Raw genomic sequence first — 22,492 nt, forward strand, 5'->3', positions numbered from 1 at the left:
TACAATGCAACCACAAGACTGGCACTCGTGGTCAGCTCAATGCTTATGGAAACAGCAGCGATGTTTGTAACAGTGAGACAGTTTAAGTGCATAACCACATCAGGAACTTCACCCTAGCACTTTCATCTTTTAGCTACATTCTTATAAGGTCTCTGAAAAAGCCACTCTGAGCCAGGACACCAACACACAGACAGAAGTTGCCAGCAGCTGCTTTTTCACCCAGAATCGCCTACCTCCTTTAAGTACCAACAGGGCCCAACTCACAACAGACACCTCTTTCCCAAGCTTTCCCTATTTTCCCCATAGAGAGAGAGAATGGGAGATTGACCTCACTGATGTCGAGGGAAACAGGGCACTGTTTGCATTTAATGCCTTTGCTTTCTTTGCTGTGCCACGATGCTCTGAGCAAGTGATTTCCACAACTATTTGCACGCATGCATCTTGGACTTACAATGATGCTGCAAGGGAACATGAACTCTACAAAATGCCTACGAATACCTGAAAACACACAACTGAAACGGGAACTCCAAAGTAAAGTCCAACAACATCTCTCCAGCAGCTCCACCACTCCTTATGTCAAGGCACTCACTGCCCAGCCACAAGACCGTTCCAGCTCCTCGCACGGTTAGGGATGACTCCTAATTTCAGCCACGACATCTTTTTTCCCAGTTGTACAAACATGGGCACAGACCACACACCCAGAGTTCCCCCTTTGCCCTTTCTATGTTCTTCCTCTGAGGGACTGGGGGACGGATTCTGCAGCTCCCTTCCTGGCACCACAAGTCAGCTCCTCGCATGACACCTCCCCACTTCCCCAACCACCCCAGCAGCCCCACACAACCGCTGCTTTCCACCTCCACTCATCCTTCTCAAATCCAAGGAGACCAAAGCAGACGCAGTCCTGGCAAGTTCTCACTGCCCTCTCATACAAATTCACCCGGATTTCTCCTGCAGATGTCCACCTAGCGCCTCCTGCGTGATGCCCACCTTTCTGCAGAGCTCCTTCATGCTAGCAGCTTCATTTTAACCTACTTCAAATCCCAGATTCTTTTCCAGCTCTGTGCTGATGAGACCCATCGTGACACTTTGTACTACTTTCCACTGCTAGGATCCTCCGGCTGTCTGTTTTTCCCCCATATGACGTCTGGATCTTCCTCTGAGCCCAATGCTTCCTAACGGATTTGTGCCAAGTCACTCATTAAGACTTTAACAAACATTCATCCCTAAATTAATTGATAAGGGGCTTATTAACAAGTCCCATCTGGTCTGCTACCCTCCCTCCCGAGCAAAGGGACTCCAGGCATGCCCTCCAAATCCCTGTACCCATAACGCATACCCCACATTTGGTATCGTACAGCTGCATACCAGCATCTCTGCTGGGAAACCTGGGAGAAAAAGCCTTTACTTCCCATCTCCCCTCCTTCAGGGCTCCAGAGTTATCCCACCCCCTTCACCCTCCACTTCTCTCCCTGCTCACCTGCAGGGCCCTGAGGTTTGCTTCCACTGCAGATGCAGCACTGTCCTCTCCCACCTTAGCCACGTGGCAACAGTCATTTCTCAAAGGAAACCCAAAGATTTGTTTTGTTCTTACTGATAGCGCAGGTTCTGCACCATATCCTCACTGCAGAGCATTCCTCTACCCTAATTTCTCATTCTCTTGGCTTGGATGCTTCACCAAATAACTGCACCTGGGTTCTGACTATTCCCACACCATCCCTAAACCTCTCACTGGCAAAGGGTTGCTTCTTGGTAGCTGGGTCCTCCTTTCCATCCTAGGTGGGAGCACAGCATCTTTAACACCCCTCTGTGTTAAATCCCTTACATTCCCTTCCTCTCTTCACAAATTCAGTGATTCCAGCACTTAGGCCATTCCCGAAGTGTTGTGGTCTGTTCAGCAGCAGACTTTGTTCAATACAGCTGACTGCAAAACTAATAGAGCCAGTTATTGATGTTCCTTCTTTTCATTACAGACCAAGATGTTTTCTCTGCCACTTTAAACTCATCAGCCACACAGCAAAAATTCTGTTCAAGTTCTTCTAGAATTTCTTCTTTGCTTACCAAAACCAAGTCCATAATAGCATCAGGTCCTGTTGGCAGAGGGATTAAGCTGTCGACTCCTTTATTTTCTCAGAACAGCATCCATCTCTACAGACACCGCTGCTGGTAACTGCCCAATAACAATTTTCTAGACATAATCAAATTTCATCCCAGGGAGTATTCAATACAAAAACCCTTTCCACTCAAAACAAGCTCCTAGTACACACTTTGGGTTATTTACTTTATTGAAAGGGTATTTGTGAATGTCAGAAAATCAGCACACTCCCAGTAAAAGATACCTTTGCACCAAAAAGCTGCCCATAAGCAATAATTTCTTCACCTATTCAGCCCTGCTGAATAGTCTAAAAGCACTTCCATGCCCAAGGGAAAGGAGGGAGGCATGAAAGCACCTACAGGCAGGAGGGGGACCCCAAAGGCAAGGGCAAGAGGCAGCCTGGGCTAGCAGCCAAGCCACCAAGGCTGTTTGAGCATCTGTCCTCTGCTCAGGGGAATGCAGACATGCAGCCACCAAGAAGCACCTATGAGGGACCTCAGATCTCTCTCTGTATCCCAAATTGGGCCTTTGGTTATATGCTGAATTGCTTTTCTTCAGGAATTGCTTTTCTTCAAGACAATAACATCCTTGTTGTCTGAGACACGTGCAACACGTCAGAAGCTGGAGTATTTCCTGCACTACCCACTTCGATCCTTCAAACCAACCCACCCCAAAACACCACTGTGGCTTTCAGCCCCATCAAATAATTAGTACTTGAGGAGCGGATAGGGCAGCTTTTGAACTGTGGATGTTACCTCACTTGAGGTAGAATAAACACCTGTAACATATCTGCCCTCTTAGTAACTCCGGGCAATTACTCCATGACAAAGCTGTCACAGACCATAATAACCTGTCACAGACCATAATAACCCACGTATTAAAAACGTGCATAACAATACAACAAAGCAAGGAGGCTTTTGTGTATTAAACACATGGAAATTTTCATCTCACGAGCTCAGAGCTGGTAGCACTCGGCACTTATCAGAAAAAAGCCACTTGGTTTATCTGCTCTCCTGCAGGCGAAGTCCGATGGGGCTGCCCGCCGGGTCATGCTGATTCACGATGAGCTAAGGTCGGAGAGGCACTGCCCAGGTCTGTAAACACACGCCATTGAGCAACGGAGCTGGAGCTCAGACTTGGTGTGACAGCAGCTACCACAAACTGCACCCAAACATCACACCTCAGCCAGTGTTAAACCCAGCCAGACTGCAGGAGCTTCTGAACTGGAGGAGCCTGAGTCGAAGTTTGTGCCCGATCACAGCACGCCTCTCCTCTCCCCATGGATGCTTCCCTGTCAGTTGTGTTTTTTAGTTTGGTGACAGTAGCACAATGCTGCCCTACGATTTGGAAATACACGAAGCCAAGCCAGACTCAAAAACAATCTCTGTTTTGGAAGACTAACCAAGCCTAGATTTGGGCTTAATCAGCTTGTCTTTGTCTAAACAGGAAAAATTTCCAAAGCATCTATTTTCACAAAATCCTCCACTTCGACAAAAAGACACAATCTGCAGCTAGCTCGTGACCACTCGCCTCCCACCCTCACCCTCATCTAACACTGCAATCGCAGAGCCTTCCTCAACCCTCTGCAACGAGCCAGCCCCAGCCTCTGCCCCAGCATCCCGCTCCTGTTTCACGCAGCTGGGTGCCAGCGGAGGGCTGCAGACGGCTCCGTTTGGTGAAGAGATGACAGAAAGCAGCAATAGCTCCTTGGGGGAAAACATTTTAGTGTTTTTCTAGTACAGCAGGGTACCTGCACCAGAACTGCAGCTCATGTGCAATAGCTCTGCGTAAGCAAGGGCCACGTATTACATTACTCACAGGGGTGATCCTATGGAATTAAGATAAGTATTTTAATGAATACGTACCCAGAGTAAATATTTACCTGTGGACTTCATAAATATTTACACTTAAAATGTTTTGGCTGCAAACTGTAAAAGCCTTTAGCAATAACACCTTGCACAGAAGTGGCTGACACCCCCCTTCAAAAAAAACCACAGGCTAAACCATATTTTTAATTGATGGCAGCCTTACCAAGCTTCTGGTGAGAACGGGCTAAAAAAGAAGTCTTCTGAATAAATGGATGATGTTTCAGTACACTTAGGCAGAGATATCTCAAAGTGAGAAGGAGATAGCCAAGGAGAGTGAACTTTAGCCTGACTGAATGAACCAGCACAAGAAGCTTAAACAAAAAGAAACGAAGGGGGAGAAGTTACACAGAAGGAGCTAAGGCAGAAAGCTTAGCAGTTACAGTCAGTCAGCCTCAGAGTGACCATGCGTGGAGGTTCCTGCCTCCACCCAAAGTACAGAGCTCCGGGCTGCTTTCTCCTGCCCTGATCATCAGGAGACGGTAATTGAGAAGAAGCTGAGTAACGAAACAACCCTACAGATGCACAGACCTCTTCTGCCCTCACCCCTCGACCCAACCATGTCTTCTAACTCTTGGTGTAAAGACCAGCAGAGACTGCAAGCACCGTAAGTCACCGTGCTGCCTTTACTGCTCCTTCTGGTCCAGCCCAATTCCTCCATGGGCTTCTGAAGTGAACTGATTTCTCCAGCTCCTTCATACTCTTCAACAGCAGCACTGGCATGGATTTTTTTTTTTTTTTTTTTTTTTTAAAAGGTGCATTGCCACTGCAGGTAGATTTGACCTCCACTGTAAGACACAAGCTAGAAAGCACCTTTACCTGCAACACCTTCCAAAAGCTAAGAGCCAAAGAGAAGCAGCCATAAAACACTTTGCTCAGAGGGAGAGACAAAACTCCAGCCATTATTTATACACACGTTATTTACACACACCCTACAAAGGAAAAAACTAGCACTGCAAAACGAAGACCAGGAAGGCAGATGCAGTTTACCAGCACCCCTCAGTCAAGATGAGTTTGGTCTCAGCAAGACTAAAGAATAATCAAGTCAGGAACATGCATGCTAGGATCAGATGCAAAAGCACCTAAATCCAAACCCAAAACAGTTGAGAGATAACAGGAATCTGTTCCTGCTTGCTTTAGTCCAGAGTCTGCAAAAATCCAGCAGCTCTACGTATTAAAACTGAAAGGCACCCACCGCTCCAAGTGGCAACTAGCTTCCAAAACTTCTCAAGTCTTGAAGGCATCATTAATATTAAACCAAGGAGTCACTCAGCCAGTAAGAGCTGCTAGAGAAGGAAACATCCAGAGCTTACACAAGAGATTCTCCTACCACACACGCTGCATTTATCTGTTCTCACACTAATCCAGTAATAAACATTTCTTGCGGGTACGATGTGAAGTGTGGCTGCTTACCTCTCCATCAGCTTCTCTTTATCCCAGTTGAAATGGCTAAGCAGTATTCGAGTGATAGTCGCTGGATTCTAGAGAAAAAAGAGAAAGAATCATTGAGTAAAACTGTTTACCGAGCTGATATTGTATCGTGAGGATCCCAAGCAGAGTTCTCAAAAAGCAGATAGGGAAAACAGCGTGCCTGGTAACGGGCTGCCTGCACGAATTCTGTCAGCTTATACTGGAGAACAGTTTGTCTTGACAGATAGAAAAAAATAACAAAACCCGCAACACGTCTCTAAAGCAAAACATCTACACGAGAGTACAGCTGAAGACTTCAGGAACTGGTTAGCTACTGCAGCCACAACAGGTGGGACATCTTCACATCCCACGTGCTCACGCAGTGTGAACCCAGGATGCCCTTCAGATGCAGGAAGGGCTCACCAGCACCCACCCTGCCATTTTTTCCTGCACAGTATTTGCAGAAGAATAATATTCCACATTTGTCCCAACCTCAAACCCCCACACACTGGGCTCAAAACTTGCCCAGAAAGTAACCAGCCATAGGGTGACGATGTCCATGAAGCCTCCAGGCGATCCCAAAGCACCCCGAGGTTCAGAAGCACTACGTCATTATCCAACACAAAGAAATACAGCCTGGAAAGGTCAAAAACACCACTACAAATAAAAACCAGTTTTCACTTTACTCGAGTTTTTCCCTCCAGCTACATCTGTATCTTCAGCAAAGGCTCTGGGCACACGGGATGAAACCCCATGTAGCTTCTTTTACACCCCAGCACTGTGCCCTAGCTCCCCAAATCCCAGCTGTCTCGGCTCAGGCCGAGGACCATTTACACACAACAGCAAGCACCCTAGGAGTGGGTGCCCGTCCTCTGCCATTCCACACCAAAATGGAAGTTTGCCTGAGGGCAGATTTTCAATGGACACTCTGAAGCTGTTGAAAAGTAGGACGTGAAACAGCAACGTGCTTTTCTGAGCCCGCAGGCTATAGCTACAAGTTGAAGCTGCCAGAAGCCAACACCACTGCCCAAAGCAGCAGTCCCACCCCTTCCTCACCCTCTGCTTTATTGCCTGCCTACACAGACAGCTGCATCAGCACAAGGGAGAGGGCAGGAATAAGGAGCCAGGGACAAGCGGGACAGCATCTTCCAGCAGTGACAGCATCAGAAATGTTCCCTGAAATAAAGCCTCAGAGTCAAAATTTGAGCACAAAGAACTAGCCTTGCAGTTTATGCTGTAAAAAGTGATGGTTCTCTCCCTCTTCAGCCTGTTCTTAGTCTTATTAATGCCAACATGGCTTATTTAAGGCCAAATTAAGAATTTTTTCCAGCTTAAAAAGCCCAGGCAAACCTGCTTTAAAAAGGTTAGATGTTCCAGTGGAGCCCCACAAACAGCTGTGATGGTCAGTCTGCAGCTAAAAACCCAGGAGCCAGCACTGCCAAATACTCCTTACTGCAAACACGGCCCCAGTCCCCCTCTGAACAGGTCTCACATGTGACGTGGATACGAGCTCGGAGCTGTAACCCACACAGGAGATGCACTAACGCAGCACGGAGCCCCCTTTAAAAGGAAAAGGGTTTCATGGCAGCCCTGCCACCAAGCAGCTCAAGCCTCCTGCAGCAAATAGTCAGTACAACACCTATTTTTAAATAAATCTCTATTTCTACAGAACAAATCCTGCCCCAAACCAGGGAACCCACTAAGCATACCAGCCTCATCCCATGCACAGCTCGCTCCATCTAATCCCTCGGGCCCACCGCCCATGCCTGTGCTCCAGAGCTACAAACAAATTTCAGGCAGCAAAGCGCGCGGCTCCCTCAGCCACAAGGATCCTTTGGTCCAGAGATCTGCCAGAAGGATGCGCAACAAAGCAACATTTTCTTAACTTCTCAAGCAACACTGAGAGCTTTAAATTAGCCCCAAGACTTGTGCTACAGCAGCCCCCTTGGCTGCAGCATTAAGGCCTCAGGGATCACCCATCAGTTGCTTTGCAGGCCAAGAGGTGATGGATGCAGTAGGCTGAGTTTTCTCATTCAGAGGAGGCAGACAGACGAGTTCGCCCCGCTCTGGAGGGTAAATTACGCTGTGCTAACACAGAACTCATTGCTCTGCGGTGATTATCGAGTGTTGCAAGGCAAATCCAGCAAACACCGCTCGCCAAAGGACGCACGGCTGCGAAGAACAGGAGCATCTCGTTTGGGGCCTGTCCATTTTCCCAACCGAGTGCCACTGCAGGACAAGTTTCTCCTGATCAGATGCCCCAAACACCCACGTGTCACACACAAAAAAGCTGGTTTTCCACTGCGACAGCACACGAACCAGCGTGTTATTAGAGGATTACACTTCAGAGAGGAGCATGGTTGGCGGGGTGGATTGTACCGCAAACACGCAGCTCTTGGTGGGCTTCAGCTACAGCAGGATTTGTTCAGTGGTATTTTTTTTTTAAAAAAAGGGAAGACCAGCAGCACAACAAGCTCCCACCAGCAACAGCTGCTTGCCCCATCCAAGATGGGGCATTTACAACTTGGCTGGTTGTTCAGCGCCACCGAGGATTAACACAGCTCTGCCTTTGCCCTCAGGCTGTGCACACAGCACTGTAATCCAGCAGGGAGGAAGGCAGCAGTGAGAGGCTTGGTGTGCACAACACAAACCACCCCTAAACACAAACGCACAAACCTCTGGCACTATGGGCTGTTTAATTTAAGGCTGGGCACACCTGTAAGGAGCCGGGTGGCAGCTGCTCAGCATTAACTGCTGGCATCTGCACGCTTCTCCCAGTTACTGGGGAGCTGCTCTGGTTGGGGTACATCATCAGCACCTACCCCAAGGAGTTAGGTGCTGCAGAGCAGCTATGTCCTGTCACCTGCTCAGTTTTGTATGGGTTAAAATGGCACCAAAATCACCCCAAACCCTGCTTTGACACCAGTTCTGCTGCAGCCCTCCATCAGCGTGGCTGCTGCTAGGAGACCTCAGCTGTGCTCCAGGCACCTGGGGGAATTAACTCCCAAATGATGCTGCGTTACGCAGCGCCGGTACGTTTTCTGTCCTGAAACTAGGCAGGCTCCTCATTTTTCACCCAATATTGCGGTCTGTGAGTGTCACCCCACAAAGATAACTTACGGACAGGCTACGAGGCTGCTCAGCTGGGATTACCACTCGGGCTTGGAGCTGCGGCCGGAGAAGTGGGCTTTTACAAAGGGTGCTTTCTGTTTACCAAAGAAAAAGAAGTAAAGCAGCCAGAAACAGCTGGTAAACTAAGGAAAAGCTAACACATTCAAACGTTCAATTTCCATTCAGACGTGGTTTGATGAAAGCTGAAACAGCAGATCTAATTTACAGCAGTCGCCTATTAAATTTTACATGTCAAGCTGAGGAAGATTGCCTAGAGCTCGGGGCAGCGAGCCTGTTGATATCCAGATATAAATGAAACCCGAGGAAAGCAGCCATTTTGTTGAAATTCTCAGGGCACTCTCAAAGACTCGCTGTCACAACTAGCTAGCTAACAAAACACTCAGAATAAAGCTCTGCCCACAGAGAAATGCAGGCAGTCCTGCAGCAGGGATTTTTTTTAGGTTAACAAAGCAGCCAAGTCCCAATCTGCTTCAAACAGATTCCACTTGATTACTGCTCCTCAGCGGAGATATTTACGTTTACTGCTCTCGTCTACATTGTCGTATTTGGACACACTGATGCAAGCAGGAGATGCAGGGATGGGAAACCCTACAAAGGTTCAGAAATCAGATCTGGACTTCACCAAAGAAGCATCACAAACTGCAATAAAACTCCTTGATTTGGCAGAATGTGAGGGACTGGAAGCTTGGTCACAAATACCTGAGTTAAATTCTTTGTGCCACCAAAAGAAAAGAACAAACTGGAAGGAGGAACATGGATGCCTGTAAATGCTATAAATGAATTATGAATTGAAGATTATTGGGACATTAGCTTAAATCAGAATTTCCAAGCAGCATAATTTGCTGAATGACAGTTTGCAGCACTTGATCCATTCATGTTTTCATCTGTCAAGACGAGCTGCACGGTTAATTCTTGCAGTTATTACAGACAAAAGCATACTTCAGACTTTAGCTTCTCAGCACACGCTGAGAGTAAGCTGCTGTTCCAATTTGAGCATTCACTGCAGATAAAAACCATTTAACAACAACTCTGCGTTCTCCAGAAAAATTCTCTCTCACCTCCCTGAGACCTGGTATTGATAAATTCTTCATTTTGTTTCCTCCCATTTCATGGCTTCGCTTGTGTTTTGTTTTTTAATCACGGCAGCTCTGGCATTTCAACAGTTTTCATCCTAACTGCAGCATTTATTTCCCATTAGCAGCAGCTTTCTCAGACTCTGTGCATCAATGTGAATTTGATACTGCTTCCAGGTCGGTTTTCTATGAATCTGCTTTGGCACACAGAGAAGACGCTCCAGAAACACTGGCTTCACCCAAGCCCTGCACATCAATGAATGGTTTGAGCCTCAGCAGCATCCACAGCTACTTTCCACAGGCACATAAATGCCCCAAGACCGTATTTTAACTTCCCTGGCAAAAGGAACCCAACTGGCTTCAGGGCAGATGGTTGAGGTCAAAGACTTGTGCATGAAGGTGACACACGTGGGTCAAAAAGCAGAGGGCTGCCAAAAAGAGTTCAAAACTACACCTCTTTGGAACAATCAAGTTTGTTTGGAGCATTTGCTCTGAAAAAAAAGAAGCCAACCACCATGTGTTCCAGTAAGGAGGCAGCATGTCACGCCACCACTGTAAATATTTAATCAGCCCAAACCACAGCGTTTGCCAACAGAAGAGCACCAAGTGGAAACTCCGGCTGCCCTCCGAGCACGTGCAGGAGGGAACGGCACCAACGCTTCCTGCTGCTGCATCGCTGCACACACCACACAGAAGGACGCAGAAACAAAACTAACCAACGTGACACGTCTCATGTTAGCAGGTGGAGTGAGAGCCACCTCCCTTGAAAAGGTTTGAAGGATTTCTTGATAAATTAAGGAGATTTCTGGCTTGCCCTAGCTGTAGCCCTCACGATAGCCAGGATCAGCACTGGATGCACCACGCGCTTCTCCCCGCTGCCCTGCAGGTGACCGTAGGCTGGCGTGCCCTAACCCGAGTCACACCTAATGGGCACAAGCAGGCAACAGTCGATGGCATTAATGCCACCACCGAGCAGGAGCAGCACAACCCAACAAGCCTTCATTTCAAACCCGACCAGGTTTACACCGAGCCTGCTTTCTCAAGGCCAAGAGCTCACTCTCCATCTCCAGGCCGGGGGCAGCCAGCAAAGCACGCCGGGCACCAAACCGCTGCTTCCTCGGTCCAACAGTAGCAGAGGAAACGCCAGCAGCGAGTCCTGCACTAACCAGGTCACCAACTGTTGCTAGCACCACGGCTCTTCATCTGTGTGTCTCCCAGCCCCGTGCAGGTAACCTTAGACATAAACAGAGTTGGAAGCGTTTTAGATAAGCTTCTAGCCAGAATCACGTTACAGTAATGCTGTCATCATCAGGTTTGCATTGTCTTACACGTGTGCTGAGTGCCCTTTGTGAAGATCCATTCACATCTATTCCTGCAGGAGACAATTACAGGAAATCTTACAAACTCAACCCCTTTTCTAGCAGCTTAACAAAATCCCCAGGAACAGACGAGGGAAGATGAGACGTAAGCACTGAGCACCTCCAGGACCTGATCTCCTGAAGGGCTTACCTTCAAACTTACTCATTTTTAACACCACCAACCAAGAGCTCCGAGAAGGCCCTAGAAAATTCTGGTGTAACCCAGTACAGCCTGGCTCGATTACAGACACAGCGTGAGTGCTGCTGGGAGATGACGAGGACAGCAGCTACAGCTATCAGCCCACTGCTGCCATCCCCAGTCTCCATCTCTGCCATCCCGAGGCCAGGGGGAGGATTACTCGGAGGTGCCTTTCTGCCTTGAGCCACCTCATGGTTTGTAGGGCCAAGTCAACAAACACATGTGGACCAGAGAGATCTCAGCTTCCAAAGCCTGCTAGAAATAAGAAAATTGGTACTTTATCTCTATGCACCCACTGAGGACATGGTCTTTGCGTCCTATAACTGCACTGAAGTGATCCTTTCAAATTATCCAGCTCTGAATCACTCAAATTTCCCTTTTTCCTGCATTTCCAGGCAGCTCAACTAGAAGACAGGCTACCTCCCTGCAACACTGCCCAGCACTGCTGTCCTCTGGCTGGCACCTCATGCAGCTCCCCCCAACACACACAGCAGCTTCAGCCTGCATCCTGATCATCTCCTTAGCTTCCCACGTCTTACTTCATCTCAATCGCCCTTCACACATCATCTCTAATTTTGAAAATTAAGTTTTCCAGAATTATTGAATTAGTAACATTACACGTTGGCACCAAATGGCAGCTTGATACGAAGATCTCAGCTTGTAGTAACCTCTTTATCTGCACTTTACTGATTGTTTCTAGCTGATGAACATACACTCTTTTAGCAGAGGGAGATAATAAAAAGCAACTTTGGAGAAAACTTTATTACTCCACTTAATTGGTTCAAGAGACAAAACCGAAGCAGTCAGCTGCTTCGCATTTTCTCCGAGCCTTTTGGAAAGTTTTCAGGTTAATCATTAAGAGCCACAACAAAGATCCATTGTCTAACAAAGCTTTTAAATCCGAAAAGAAATCCTCAAGCAACAACTCCGGGATGAATTAGCAGATTTGGAAATGCAAGAACTGCATTCACACTGCAATACTTCCAAATAAAAGCAGAGCAGATGGGTTTGCCATGCTGCGGTGTTCTGGGCAGTTCTGGCTATCTGATGGCTGCAGAAGCTCCACCACCAACTCGACGCAGATTTAAAACCACATGGGATACGAGCAGGGAGGCTGTTTTTAAGTGCTTCACCTGCGTTTGCTTCTCTACCAGGTTTGATAATGGGATACGGGAAGATGTCAGCCCCTCCTGCACACATTTTGTATGAAGAACACTTTGGCTTCTACTACCTTTCACTCCAGCTTCTGGGTGTAAAGGGGACCCTTCCCAAAGGCAGCATCACACCCAGTGTTTTGCTCCTCCTGGGGTCTCCCATCACCAGAAATCCCAACGTGGGAGCAAAGCTCAGCAGATCCGTGCAAGCAATGAGCCACATCTACGGTTTCCGGAGCTGCCGCCGAGCGGCTGTAGCTGACATAGTGAGAGAGAAGCGGAGTGGGAGCACACGGGTGCCGAGCGTGTTTCCGAATGGGTTTGTTCAACCCATTGCCTCCCACTCACCAATTTGCAAAGACTTGCCTTAAAGGAGTAGGAGAAGGTGATGGCATCATTTCCATATAATTCGTTCAGTTTACTATTTTGGTGGCTCCCTGAAGTCTCCCATTGCCACGGAAGAAAACAGCACACGGCGCAGCAGCTGAGCTGTGGAAGGGGTGATTTTAAGCACCCCATACGTGCCCCAAAAATAGTTCTGGCATTCCTGAATGCAAAGGACCCACACGTTCATCCAGGCAGAGGTCAGGTCTTCGGTAACCACCACTTCCCCGTCAGGCCAAAGCTTGAGCCAACATCTCGTGCCTCCCAGCACTGCTGCTGTTAGGGTGAGAAGCCACTGAAACAAACAGATGGGTGTTCGGAAAGAGCACTCAGAGCCCTCTGGTTCCCAAATCAACAAGGTGCCGTCACTTTCCCTGCTCATCCACCGTGTATCACTACCACAAGCACTATCCACAACGTGTATTTCGGCCCCATCCCCTCCTGCTGTTACACAGAACTGCTCTTCCAGACCTCCAGGCTCAGCTTTTCCCCTTCTGTCCCCTCTGAACCTGCACTACAAAGCTTCTCACCCCACTCCACTTTGTTTTGACCCACCAGTTGCTGCACCGTTCATGTAAATGTACTGCAAACAGATCCAATTGTGCCAAATACAGAGGAAAAGCGTTGGTTTTCTCGAGACCACAAGCACCTCAATAGCAGAAAGCAGCAGCAATCGATACTTTTAGTCCCACAGAAGAGATGCAAGGTTATGGGTTCAATTCTTGTCTCAAACCAATAAGACAATTCAGTAGCACAGAGCTTGAAGGAAAGCGAACAATATTGATTCCAGAGGAACACAAAAGCTGATTTTGCCACGGAAAGGAATGACCCCAAATGACAGCGGTGGAATTCAGTGAGGGGGCAATGGGTACCACAACCCCTCAGCTCTGCAACAGGACTGCAAAGAGCAGCATTTTCAGAGCAAACTTACACTCTGAGAATGGAAAAAGCCCTCCTGAACCCTTTCCAGTGCCTGTGCACAGACAGTACCTTTGACTGGAAGAACAAACAGGACAGTGACCGGGCAGAGCAGTAAAATGGGCTCGTCAGAACCTGCTCTGAAGCAGCTGCATCCCACTGCTACCAGAAGCAGCTCTGAAAGTATTTATTTTGGCAGCAACACAAGCTCGTGCAACCGCTGACCTCTCCGTGGTGGGAGCACGACTGCCTGCACAGCTACAAGTGAAGCAGACGAAGGCACTGACCCGGGGAAGGGGTTTCCTGGTTTATTTTAACCCAGACCACTTCTGGGACCAAGATCACGGTGAGGCCAGACAGCCAAGTTGGCACAACTTGGACAGGAGGGTCTTGTTCCCAACAAGTTTTTCTGTTTGGGAGATCACTGCCCAGAGCCACGTGCCAGACATGTCCAAGTTGGGTTCTCCTGCCAGATCGTCTGGTCCTGAAGGCTTGAAAGCTCACCAAGGTATGATTTGATGCACATTACTGGAGCAACCCAAAGCAGCACATTGGGGTTTGGGGGGAAATGCTGTCTTCTCTGGGTGCCCACTTCAACATCAGAACAAATTGCTGCTGGGAAAGCCCCGATCTGCCCATGTCACCCCCAGAGCCTGGTCTGTGTGCAGGGAGAAGGTGGTAAAGGAATACAGCTGAAAAGGGAACATTGCCGTACAAATGCTTTTTCCTTTAAATCATTTCACAGAAGTGTGAGCTATCACAAAAAAAGCTGTCCCTGCTTCTTTTTCCTCCCTCAGATGCGTATCAGAACATTAATTTTGCTCTTTCCCCACAGTCAGCACTGTGCATTGCCAGATTCTGGTCCAGAGCCAGACTCACCCACAGGACTTTACCCGTTCCATGGGCTCAGTACCTCTCGGTAGGAACCTGGCGCTGTTCCTCCCCATCAGGTAGCAAAGGCGCTGCTCTGCCAGCTCCACAAGGGCCAGCAGCTCACGGAGTGTAAGGAGCAGGCTGCCTCGACCCTGCTCAGCAATAGCTGCGCCTTCTCCCTGGGTTTTGCATGCCCTTGGGTAACACAACTTCATTTTTGCTGCTTAAGCACCTGGTTAAACCACTGCAGCACCCAACAGGCAGTTCTGCTGCCTCAGAAGGATGCTGCCAGCAGATCTGTGAAGAAGGCAGAAACTGGACTTCACCCCAGGAGGAAATCAGTCCAGCACCATACAACCATGCACAATGGTTATGAAACCCTTTTTTTTTAATGTCAGTTTTAAAAAACAAAAACATTCCACGTGTTCTTCTCAAAGAAACCAACCCATCACTTCATTCCCAAAGATCTGCTACTCTGCGTTAAAAATCTGTATGCTAGAACAGAACTGACTGAAAAACACCTATCCCACTAGGTACCTGCACCAAAGTCCTTCCTGGAAGAGTATCCTGCAGTATTTCTGTGATGTCAAAAGACTGGATTTTTCTGGGAGAAAAAAAAAATACATTGAAGAAGTAACAATACCGTGACATACTTCAAGTGTGTAGCAGAAGTCAGGCAGAGCAGATGAGGACATTTTCCTGACACCCATGGCAGCGACGCACACCAGGAAGGGCAAATTCCTGACAACTTGTGCTTGCTTTCCCGTAGACAACTTCTACAGCAGATCTGCCTCTAGGCTCAAACATGTGCCAAGAAAACAATAACAACTAATTGATTTTCTGGATTAAGCGTTGCAAGTTCTCTGGAAAGGTCTCTGGTATCTCTAACTGCCCTTTTTCTGGTCTCAACAGTTCTTCCAGATGATGATTATGAACGAGTGAGCTGCTTTCAGACAGCGTGCAAGCAGAGGATCAGAACCAAGGAATATTCAACTCAAATATGTCTCAAACTGTCAGGGAATCTGTCTTCCACCTGCTTTTACCAGGAACCAATGGAGAATATCTGTACCACCACGGCATGCTCACACAGACAGATGAGAGCTTTATCACAGGAGAAAGATAATCCAACCAAATGGTGCTTGCCTTGAGCCCACTGCCTTCATGTTGACTCCTCTAAAATCAATCATTTCCACAGATATCCTGAGCACACTTTTACCCCAAAGGATGCTGCTGGCACAAACATGGCTCTTCTGTCCCAGCAGCTGTTGCAGTGCTTGGTTACACGGCGCTTTGCTCTTCTGAGAAGAAGTTTGAACAAAAGGACAGGCTAACTCCCCTAGCAAAAGGCAGAGCTCCTGGGCTCAGAGGTGCTTGCAGGGGAAATGCTCGTTGCTCCAACACCTTGAGGTACCACACCTGTGCAGCCTGTGCCCTGAATCCAGGCTTCCACTTCAGAACATTGCAATTAACATTTTCCAACAGAGAAAGTACACAGCGAGTAGAAAACGGTTGGGCAAAATAACTTCTTCAATGAGCAGCATTCGAGAAGCACTCAAAAATCAATCATTTAAAAATCTACCATGAAAGCTAAACAAATCCCACCCCAACACAAAACCACCTCTCACACCTCTCACTGCAGCGGCCAGGTTATCTCAAGTAAGTTTTGAGACAGGGTCACAGGTGGTAGGCAGCCGCTCAGCCTGTCAGATGATGTGACTGATGACACACACGGACTCGGCAGAAGAATGTTTAGCCAGCGGCACTTCACAAGCAAATTTTTAGGGAGAAATCCTTAACGTCCTTCCATCTTATCTTCCTTCCCCAGGTCTGGGTTTGGTGAGCATCCAAAAGCTCCATATCTCTCCCCTCCAGCCCTTATTGCTTCCGATGGCGTCCCCTGCTCAAGGCAGGGCACACTTTTAGTCAGTGGGCAGAGAGAAGCCTTCGCTGCTCACCAGAACAGTGACATGTACCGTAATTCTCAAGCAGAAACACTGCTTGGGCTGACTTCGTTTCCTCGTGTTGCTGCTGCCACCTTCTCATTTCCAGCCCTCACCATGCGTTACCTCCGCAGCAGCCAGCAGAAAGACGGACTGTCTCACCCAGCTGGGACATGAAACAGGAAGAATGTAACCCTCTGAAGTAGCTGCTGGCCAGGTGTGGTTTCACGCACACGCGATGTCACCTTGAGGAGCAAGTCTCCCCTAGCAGAGCCTACAACCCTCAAGTCGCACAAAAACACAAAATCAAAGTTGGGGACCTTCGTGCTTTTCAACCTGACAGGCCCAGGAAGTCATCGCCGGTGCATCTTGGGGACGTAATCTTTGGCAACGTTCTCACCTTGGCCAAAGCCCCGGAGCAGATGTGGTTACGGCATCTATCACTTCCCCCCACAGAAAAGCAGCTCTACCTGCAGAAGCGCTATTTTCTGGCAGAAGTTGCATCTGCACCAGGAAAACCTGCCAGCATCCTTTCCCCAACAAGCCTCTTCTAGCTCAGACCACTTCTTACTGATGACTTTGCAGTTCACTTACCACACTCTGCTCATTTAGTTGTACTCAGTTTTATAGCCAGCAAAACGGAGCCCCAGCAACATCCCATTTTATGAGCCAAAACTTCCACTGGAGAGGTGATTTTGCCTGTTTACACCTCAAAACTTTCCTGCACAGAAGTCACCAGTGAAGAAAGGATATTCTGGAGGCACGAAGAGTTTGGCGATTCCTCTGTTCATGCTCATTCATGCCTCTGAATAAGGCACAGTCACACCTGTAACTGCAGCCACCAGCTGCTGCACATTTCCGAGCGCCCCCCCTCCAGTTAGTTCCCTTCTCAGCCACCCCAAAAAGCAACGTGGGTCCCTGCACCACAATCTCTTCCTAGAAGCATCCTCTGTTAGTACCATGACTGCAAGCCCACTGAAGGGTCCCTAAGGAACACAGCAAAACCTGGCAGCAACAGCACCGAGCCCTGCACGCTCCCATAAGCTACCTACAAAGCACCCACGAGAACTCCTCCAAGCCACGCTGCTGTTAAAAAACAGCACTTGGTGCGTCTCAAAACTGTCCTTATCATTCACATCCAGAGCACACAGCATCCCAGCCAAAAAAGTCAACACCAGAGATAGAAGGCTCGATCCCAAGCAGTGACCCCCACAGAGGATTATTAACACGAGAAGGCAGATGAGATTCAGAAATTAAGGCAGCAGGCCAAGAAGCATGTATTTGTTACTAATTTCTCAAAATTTATACCAGTTTCTATACAGTTTTCAAACCCATTTGCAATACACAGCACAGATTTCCCATCTGGAAGTAAATTATCTCATTGCTTAAATGCAATAGTTTAAGACCTTATCAAGTTATACTTAATCTTAACTGTCATAGCTAACTAAACTCGCCTTTACTATCAGCTATCTGTCCAACACAAAAATACCTTCAGGTGTTCATTTCACCTCTTAGCAATACAAATAAGGAAGCTTCAAACGCATCACTTTATCAAGTAAGATAAAGCTGAGTATGAGAAGGGTTGTTAGAGCACATGCTAATGCATACATAAAATATGTATGAAATTGAAGAATAAACCCAAGTTGCTCAGAGAGCCTTTCAAGTCATCACAGAAGTATTACTAATTACCCAAACAAGGATGTCAGACATGTTTGTTCATCAGATCTTCATAGTAATTAGAAATTGTTACTTAATCTTCTGTATGCACACACCAGGTGGGATTTTACCCTGAAGACTTCCACTTCACACGAAAACAAATTTCACATTAATAGCACCTATTGGGTTCGTTTATTGAGGAATGCAGAACAGGAACCTGCGTTTCTCATTGCAAGGCAGGGACTCATTGCCTGGGCTTACCAGAACTTGTCAGAGCTCCCAGAAGAGAAATGAAATGCTGACTACATGCTGGAGTGTTCTTCCATCGCTTTATTAAGAAGTTGGTGTTCGTTCTAGCTTTGAAATGCATCGATCAGCGAAGTGCTGTCACTCCCTGTTCTGGAGCCTGAACTTGCAATGCCTCGGGAGATTTCTCCTTATGCCCCTCAAGACACAGATCTGGCACACGCTCCCTTCTTGGTCCTCAACTCTTTGTGTTTCAGACCAGTCCCTTCCAACTCCCTCGTCTGCAGATCCCAGAGCCTGAACTGGATGTCAATTTTTAAGAGTTAACTTCTTCTGTTGTTCCTCCCACAGAGGGAAGCACAGTGCAGACCGTTTGCTCATGAGAGTTCTCCTATTTTCCCCCAATCCCTCTCCACATTTGTTTGCCAGACAAAGGAATGCTGCTTGCATTTTGTGCTTTGTTACACAAGAACACACGTGATCCAAAGTTATCAGCTGCAGAAGGGATTTGCACTTACCACAGCCATGCTGAGTTCTGTACGTGCCCAGAACAGGCCACAGAAGCTGAGTCTCCAGGTGTTGACACACACACTGAGCGTCTTGGCACTAACACCCAAAGCAGTCAGTTGTATCACCAGCTGACTACTTTCAGGTATAACCATACAAACCTAGTTCTGCATTTTTAGCACGCATTCTGCACTTCAAGATGACTTGAGCTGTGCCCAAGCAGAATCCCTCAGCAAGGGCTCCTACTCTACCCTGCTGACCTGCTGGAAAACAGAGTTCAGGGCTTGCATCCTTCACCTGGCGAAGCAACAAGCAAAACATTATTCTATCAAGCACCGGGGATTTTTCTCAAAATGGTATGAAGGCAATAAGCGAATGATCAAGCTTTGAATTCCTAGCGTTGGAGACTACCTCCCTCCAGCTCCCAAATTCTTCAAGTTACAAAGCAATCAAAGCTGGGTCTTTTGTAAATTGCCATGCACCCTCTCTCCACAAGAAAAGGCACGTTCATGATGTCCCAGAACGTGGAGGAAACCTCAAACCCTCAAAAAATTGAGCAAGTCATACAAAAAAAAATAATTTTTTCTCCTTTATATTTTAGCCTTTATGTTTCGGCCACAATCACTTTCACTGCACACCTGGTTCCTGGTTTTGAAGCAAGACAGCCAAGACAGGTTCCTCGCACCACCCTCTCTCAGTGTTTTCCCATCTCTGGGAATCAGAAGCTCCACATCATGCTCTAGGATGTAAAAGCTTTAAATGAGGAAGGTAGAAACCCCAGAATGTTTTTGAAAAGGCTGAAAGGAAGGAACTGAACATGCTAGCATGAGCACGAGGGCACCATCAGCGGTTCAAAAAAAAAGGCCACAAAGCAGAGCTTTGGGTAGGCACGCAGGCTACCACCCCAGTTCTCCTAGCTCGTGGCCACAAACCGCCCACTCACAGGGCTCTCCTTTGTTCCCACCAGCTCTCCGGCACTGCCTAAAAGACCTGGCGACACCAGGGGTGCTGACAAAAGGGACCCTGATGCCACCACACTTGCATGAGGCAAGCCAGCGTGCTCAGAGGCAGGTGCCTAAGCTACAAGAAGCATTTTTTTCTCCTAAAAAAAAAAGTCTCTAAATGGCTCACTAGCTTCCTCCTTGTCCCAAACAACTTAGATGCTGTTAAAAATACCTGCCCAAGACTTGGAATTTGAAATTATTCTGGGCATTTGCAGATCTCAGCCTCTGCAAACAGAGGAAAGGCTTGGTGCAGCTAGCTGTGTGAACCTCTGTACTCGCACAGCACTCTTACTACCCTGAATACCAAAACCAATTACTCAGCGTTACTATGCCATGTAAACAAGGGACCTCTTTTGAAAGAGTGTCTGTAGTCATAAGGACATTTCAAATTCTAAAAGGCTCTGATTTGTGAAGCACAAACACTGCTGAACTAAGTTACAGATGAAACTCGGCTTCTTAGGAAGCCTTCAATAGCAGTTCTCAATGCATTCATTTAAGCCAGTATTTCCATCACAGCTCGAGATCAAAAGCTAAAAAGCAAGCCGAGGAATCAAATATGAGCCAGGCAAAGATGTTCAACTTCCCCAACCAAAAAAATACCTGGGATGGTGCAGATTGAAGCATCAGCGGATTTTTCCATCATCAGATTACAACCCACAGTTCTTCCTCCAGCTCAGAGTTGGTCACTTCATGCCCGAGCCTCCTGCATGAGCTCCTGTACCCTACATGAGCTCCTGTATCAAACACGCAGGCATCTGTATTCCGGGCTGCACTCAGATGCACCATTTGGCATCACCAAGTAGCTACGAACCTGCCGTGTGCGTTTTACAATAAACGAGGCTGCAATTTTCCTGCAATTGCAGAAGCCAGAGCAACTTCGTGATGTTGAGCAGCGTTACACACCTACAGACAGAAAAAAAGCCTCCCAACCTTCATGGATGCCAAACAACACAGGGAACACAGCCGCAAGCAAGCGAAAACATCACTTCCAATATTTTTAGATCCCTCCAGAGGACTGGAAACACAACCCAGAACAGATAAGGTGCAGACTGAATGACACAGACAGGACTTTCATTATAAGAAGAGCACAGTTCAGAGTTCAGTGAGAGCCATAACAGCAGACCCAAAATTCCTTGTTTACTCTGCCTCACGCATGGAGTAAGGGGGAAGAGAGCTTGTTTTCAAAGAGAAAAAATTCAACAGGTGGCAGGGGGGCTTGGGGAGGTGCTGTACAGGGAGCTACTTCTAATTTATGAGCTTACAGCCTCACTTCAAACAAAAGTTGAAGTCTTCCAGGTCTCAGTTTTCATCACAAGAAGCACACCCTGTCAAACTGCAGTTCTGTGCACCGTGCTCTTAAATCTAATACTGCTTGCCAAACAGCACTAAGCAAGTATGCAAAGTATTTCTGAATAGGCACAGCACTGCCCTACACTTCCATGCCACACCACAGGAACACTGGACGCATCAGAAGGGCGGCTTGATTTCCTATTATGAAGTTTAAATTCCTGCAAGTCAGAAACTAAGGAGTGAGAGCTTGGGATAAGCAGGTAGAAAGGAAACCACAGCTCGTGTATGACTGAACAACACAGCTACTGTTTCACACCAAGGAGGGTGAGTGCTGCAGTCTCTATTAGGACTTCTCCGTGGCACAGCAGTTTGGGATTTAGAGCAGAACCACCACTTCTGCTTTGCGTGGCACGTATGGTTCTGCTAACTAGAGCTAAACCCACAGGGAATACCAATGGCTGCACATATCTTTTGTTCCTCCCCCCCCCCCCATAAACAAATGTTTAAAAGTAACTAAAACCAGAACAAAGTGTTTTCAGTTTCATTTTGCAAACGTCCCCAGGACACAGCACTCCCCATCTGCACCCACAGGCCCCCTGAGAGACGGCCGCTTTGTTGGGATTCCTGCAAAGTGACGCTGGAGCAACAGAGCCCAGCATCAGTTTTTACTCATGGACAGCCATGAGATTTGTATTTGGCCTAAAAAGAAACAAATCTAAAGCACAAAGCAAGCGGGACAGTTAAGCACGAGCTTTAGCTTAATCTGGAGACTTAAAAGATAGAACAAACCTGGTAACTCTGAAGTTTATAATAGTATTTTTTTGTTAGCTTTATTATATTCAGAATTACATGTCTTAGCAGCCAGGAACAGATAGGATGTCATTTCCAAAAGCCTCACAGTGATGGCTTGTAGCAGATTTCAGGAGCACTTTGTCACAACGAAGTTTGTTCCGTTCCTTGGAAACATTAAGTGCATTCCTCCGATAATGAAACACCTTATAAACGCCGTGTGACAGAACCATGCAGTTTAACAAAGCATTTCCTTCCAGCATCATAACATGCAGGGCCCCAACTGAATTTTATTATCAAATAGCTAACCACACAGTAAGAGAAGTCAGAGCCTTGCAAACTCACCTCGTACAGGCACCGCGAGCAGACCCAAAAGCAAGCAGCATCAGCCTCAAGTGCTTCCTCCCACAGACTCCTACCTAATGCTTGTCAAGCAGCTTCAAGCACTCGGGGTTTTCAAGATGTCATCTCAAACATGAAATCCAGTTCTAAGCACAGCCCTGGATGACAGCAGCGGTGCCTGTTGCTCGCTGGAAAGTCATTCCTATTTTGGACAAAGTATTTTGAACGCATTGCCAAGACCACTGAATTACACCACTACG

The 22,492-nt window shown here is 47.4% G+C and overlaps 1 protein-coding gene across 1 annotated transcript in view; it reads right to left on the reverse strand.

Annotated features, from left to right (window-relative positions):
- Positions 1–22,492, reverse strand: part of ARIH1 (ariadne RBR E3 ubiquitin protein ligase 1) — a 53,719-nt gene that overhangs the window by 26,674 nt on the left and 4,553 nt on the right. The window contains exon 2 of the mRNA XM_032194794.1: positions 5,371–5,438. Within this exon, the coding sequence (XP_032050685.1) occupies positions 5,371–5,438 (68 nt within the window). The remainder of the gene's footprint in view (positions 1–5,370; positions 5,439–22,492) is intronic.

The sequence above is a fragment of the Aythya fuligula genome, chromosome 11, assembly GCF_009819795.1.
Source record: "Aythya fuligula isolate bAytFul2 chromosome 11, bAytFul2.pri, whole genome shotgun sequence".
NCBI classification, from domain to species: domain Eukaryota; kingdom Metazoa; phylum Chordata; class Aves; order Anseriformes; family Anatidae; genus Aythya; species Aythya fuligula.